Source organism: Sorex araneus, chromosome X (genome assembly GCF_027595985.1).
Source record: "Sorex araneus isolate mSorAra2 chromosome X, mSorAra2.pri, whole genome shotgun sequence".
Classification (NCBI taxonomy): domain Eukaryota; kingdom Metazoa; phylum Chordata; class Mammalia; order Eulipotyphla; family Soricidae; genus Sorex; species Sorex araneus.
Genome location: NC_073313.1, coordinates 265,453,524 through 265,458,214, shown reverse-complemented (window position 1 = coordinate 265,458,214; position 4,691 = coordinate 265,453,524). Strand labels below are relative to the sequence as shown.

General features: G+C 65.1%; 1 protein-coding gene across 1 annotated transcript; it reads right to left on the bottom strand.

The window, feature by feature from the left end:
• Nucleotides 1–2,057: 2,057 nt before the first annotated feature.
• NEU2 (neuraminidase 2) lies at nucleotides 2,058–4,066 on the bottom strand. Its single transcript, XM_004610876.2, has 2 exons — nucleotides 3,866–4,066; nucleotides 2,058–2,975 (listed from the first exon to the last, which is right to left on the bottom strand). The coding sequence occupies exons 1-2, from the start codon at nucleotides 4,064–4,066 to the stop codon at nucleotides 2,058–2,060; spliced, it is 1,119 nt and encodes a 372-aa protein (XP_004610933.2).
• Nucleotides 4,067–4,691: the final 625 nt, after the last annotated feature.

Below are 4,691 nucleotides of genomic sequence, written 5' to 3'. Positions count from 1 at the left end.
GAGAAACTGCCTTTGGTACCGGCCGCTTCTTGCAGAAAAGTCTCTAGACTGTGAACTAAGCCACGGCCCCATGTCTGGAGGGGAAAGCTCTCTCTCTCTCTCTCTCTCTCTCTCTCCTCTCCCTCTCTATCTCTCTCTCCCTCTCGCCTTTTCCTTGCCGGGGGCGGAAGGGTGTGGCGACCGCCAGCTTATGAGGACCACTAATGAGAGGTCACTGTCACTGTCATCCCGTTGTTCATGGATTTGTTCGAGCGGGCACCAGTAACGTCTCTCATTGAGAGACTTTTTGTTACTGTTTTTGGCATATCCAATACGCACGGGGAGCTTGCCAGGCTCTGCTGTTCGGGCTCCATACTCTCGGTAGCTTGCCGGGCTCTCCGAGAGGGGCAGAGGAATCGAACTCGGGTTGGCCACGTGAAAGGCAAACACCCAACCGCTGTGCTATTGCTCCAGCCCAATGAATGAGAAGTACAAGCTTGCAATGATCCAATTTCTGCCACAAATTTGCCTGGACTTAGTAAAATACAGAAATCCAAAACCTCATATCTCTTCAAGTCTGATTCTAGGCGGGGGAAACTCCAAACAATGATAGTGATTTTTTTGTTGAAATATCGAATGTAACCAAAGTAAAGAGAAAGTAAAGTGAAATTTATCGGTTACACAGGCAGAAGCTGGGGGGCCTGGGGGTCTGGGGGGGTGGGAGGTATACTGGGGTTGTTTTGGTGGTAGAATATGTGCACTGGTGAAGGGATGGTTGTTTGAGCATTGTAAAACTGAGACTTGTGTCTGAAAGCTTTGTCATTTTCCACATGGTGACTCAATAAAAATAAAATAAAATAAAAATAAAAATGAAAAAATAAAATAAAAGGCGAAAATAAAAATGAAAAAATAAAATAAAAACCTGGCCCTGTCCTGGTGCAGCAGACCACAGTGGCCTCCTTCCAGCCCATCCCAGGTTGGACCCCGGGGTCTCAACACCCCCCCCCGCCCACACAGCGAGCTCTGTGGGGTTTGGGGTCCCCCAAGTCTAGGGACTTAACTTCGCATCCTGGCAGCGGCCAGGCCCCAACTCCTCATGACACCGGCTGGACTCGGGGAACCCCCGGGCCAAGTGAGCGCCCCACCTGGACAGTCCCACTGTCCGCTCGGCGACTCCCCCCCCACCCCCCCGTGTGCCTGGTTCCGCCACCCGCGTCCTCCAAGACGCCACTGGACCCACGCCCCTCGGGACAGAGACCCCCGGGCCCCAGTCGGGCCCCTCCCACACTGTCTCCCAGCCTCGTCTGTGACGAGACCCACACCCTGTGCCCCCACAACAAGACATCCCTGTCATCATGAAGGGGCCCCCACAGCTCTGCACCCCCACACCCTCCAGGGGCTGCGAGGGGCACACGCAGCCCCCTGAGCAGCCGGGAAGACCCTCGACAGCCAGATTTTGAGCGCAGCCTGCAGCCCCAGAGAATTCGCTGCTGGAGGAGCCGGTCACGGCCGCCTGGGGACAGCACAGGGCGGACAGGCACCCCCCCGACACCCTCCTCCCTGACTCGGCCCCCACTGCTGCCTGGAGCCTTGCAGAGGACACGCGTGCACAGACACACACAAGGGAACACACAGATGTGCACACAGACATGCAGACAGACAGACACAGGACACACAGGACACACTCAAATGGGCACACACGGACACACCAGCTACACACATACACACACACACAGGACACACTCACATGGGGGCACACGGACACACCAGCTACACACATACACACACACACACACACTCACTCAGCCACACCCTCACTGACACACAAGCACCCCGCCGGGGTCCCAGCCTCCCCGGGGCCCCTGTCACCCTGCAGAGGCCGGGGGAGGCTCGCGCCCAGCAGCATGACAAGAGACCGAGGGGCTGGGTGACACAAGAAGGTTTATCGGCTGCACGGAGGCGGCTGGCCAGGGAGGCGGGCCCCGCTCTGTCCCCCGGGGGCCCCGAGGCCAGGCTTCGGGGTGGGGGGGGGCTAACTCGGGCTCTCTGGGGAGCCCCAAGGGAGGCCAGGCGCGGGGCTAGGCCTCCTCGGGGAAGGCCTGCTTCAGGGTGAACAGCACGAAGACAATCTCCTCGTAGTCGTTGGACTCGTACAGGCATGCGAAGAGCGGGGAGCCGTCGGGGCCCGGGCCCAGGCTCTGCGCGTCCGAGTAGGCGCAGCTGCCCGTGGCCAGCAGCGTGGGCCCCAGCCAGGCGGTGGGCTCGGGGGGCCGCGGGTTGAGGTACACGCCCAGGTCGGCCCTGTGCTGGGGGTCCGCCGGGTGCGTGTAGAGCAGCCAGCTGCCGCCCCCGCGGGGGCTGGGGAAGGCGAGGACGCTCCCGTGGCAGCCGTGCGGGGGCTCCACCAGCGCGGGCACCGCCTGTGCCTGCTGGAAGCTGCGGCCGCCGCTGGTGCTGTGGGCCTGCACCCGGCGGCCCCCTGTGCTCCGGGCGCTCAGGTACAGCAGCCCCCGCGCCCCGCGCCCCAGCTCGGCCACCTGGCACTCCAGCGTGTCGGGCGCCACGAAGTCGCCGCGCTGCCACGTGCGGCCGTGGTCGTGGCTGAGCAGGCAGAAGGCCCAGGGCGCCAGGCGCTCGCGGCCGGGCAGGTTGCGGTAGGCGTAGGCGGGCACCACCAGGGTCTGCGCCGCGTCCGTCAGCTGCAGGCAGTGGCCCGGGCCCACCGCGAAGGTGGCCCAGTCCCGGGGCGCGCGGCCCAGCGCGGCGTCCGTGAGGTCCCGGGCCCGGCTCCAGGTCCGGCCGTGGTCGAGGCTGGTGGCCAGGCAGAGGCGCGCGGCGTTCACCCTGCTGTGCAGCTGGTGGTGCTCGGACACCTGCCCCGGCACCGCGATGAAGAAGAGGAGCAGCGTGTCCGTGGCCTCGTCGAACAGGGGGCTGGGGTTCATGGACCGGTGGCCATCCAGCTGCGCCCCAGTCACCGTCTCCTGGGCCTGCCACTGGGGGGCGGGGGGGCAAGAGGGAGGCCAGCGGTGGACGGCGGGGTCTCCCCCACGCCAGCCCCGGCTGCCCTTCCCGCGGGGCCCTCCCCGCTTCCTCCTGGGCCGTCTAACTGGCCGCCCCCTTCTCGGCAGGCCAGGCCCCGGCAGGGGCAGTGCCCGGGGCGGCAAGGTCTCCCGCCGAGCTGGTCACGCCAAGCCGGGCAGTGAACGGTGCCAAGCCGGGCAGTGAACAGTGCCAAGCCGAGAAGCCGCTGTCTACAGGGCCCCATCTGACTCGGGGTGGGGGGGATGAGGATTCTTGGTGACATCAACCCCCACTTTATGCTTTTGGGCTTTGGGCCACACCCCGCGCGCGTGCTCAGGGCTTGCTCCTGGCTGGCTGTGTGCTCGGGGCGCTCTCCTGAGACAAGCACACTCCCCCCGTCCTGTCGTTCTGGCCCCCACCCTGACACCCCCTTACATTTTATACTGGCCGGCAAGAGGCCCCAGTGGGGTGGGGCTGGGGCGGCTGGGGGTCGCGGCTCTGCTGAGTGTGAACGTGAACCTGAATCCATCTCCACAGCCAGAGTGGACACCGTGGGGACAGGGCGGATGGGCAGATAATGAGGCCAGGGGGCTCCCAGGAGGGTCAGAGCCTCCGGACGTGGCAGGTGGGGGTGGGTGTAAGGCCGGAGCCCCGTGACTCCCCACCCCACCCCCGCTTCCTTCACAAACCCTCCCTTTCGGAACGTAGAGCGAGTTCTCAGACCCTCTTGCCCTTGCTGTGTGTCCACCCAGGCTGGCCACTGCTCACGGATGCCCCTGGGAGGTGCCGGACTCCCTCGTGGCTCCTCGAGGGTGAGTCTTGGGGGGGGTCAGTGAGCGGGTCCCCACCCTCTCGGCCTTACCTGGACGTGCTGGCCACCCGCGTCCAGCTGTCCCCGGCGCAGCACGATGACCTCGGCGTGCTCGTCCTTCTTGCTAGTCCGCCTCTCGGCGAAGGCCAGCAGGGCCCCGCGCGCGGGCAGGAAGAGCAGGGCCGGGATGCGGTAAGCATGGGCGCCCGCCTGGAACAGCCGCTCCCGCCACAGCACGGGGCAGGACGCCATGCTGCGGGCAGGACGGGGGGCTGCCGTCAGCACGTGGGGCGCCCCCGCACCCCCGCCCCCGGGAGGCCTTCTGGAAACATGGGCCCGGCTGCGTCTCCACCTCTCGGGGCCAGCGTGGCCATGAGGGGCTTCAGCTGCGTTGGCCGAACTTCCTGGTCCCTGAGCCCTAATGGGGGGCAAGGGGTGGGGGGAGACTCTCTCTCTGAGGCCCCCGGCTGCCGGCTGCACGTGGGCATGTATTAGGGGGCTCAGCCTGGGATGCTGCCTTGGGAAACAGGGGACTGTGGACCCCACAGTGCCAGCGTCCCCGGCCCGGCATAGACCCCATCCCTGGGGCACAGAGAGAGGGAGGCGGGGACGGGGCGGGCGTGTGGGGTGGTCCCCGACAGCCAGGCCCGGGCTGGAGGGGGAAACAGACACACGAAAAGGAGCACTTAGGGGCTGGAGCCATAGCACAGCGGGGAGGGCGTTTGCCTTGCACACAGGCGACCCGGGTTCGATTCCCAGCATCCCATAGGGTCCCCTGAGCACCGCCAGGAGAAACTCCTGAGTCAGGACCAGGAGTAACCCTTGAAACTCCTGAGTCAGGACCAGGAGTAACCCTTGAGCATCACCGGGTGTGACC

Excerpts from the sequence above, each read along its gene's own strand:
- NEU2 (XM_004610876.2), bottom strand. The coding sequence starts at position 4,066 with ATGGCGTCCTGCCCCGTGCTGTGGCGGGAGCGGCTGTTCCAGGCGGGC. Across the intron at positions 2,976-3,865 it reads CGGGTGGCCAGCACGTCCAG|TGGCAGGCCCAGGAGACGGT; the intron begins GTAAGGCCGAGA and ends CCCGCCCCCCAG.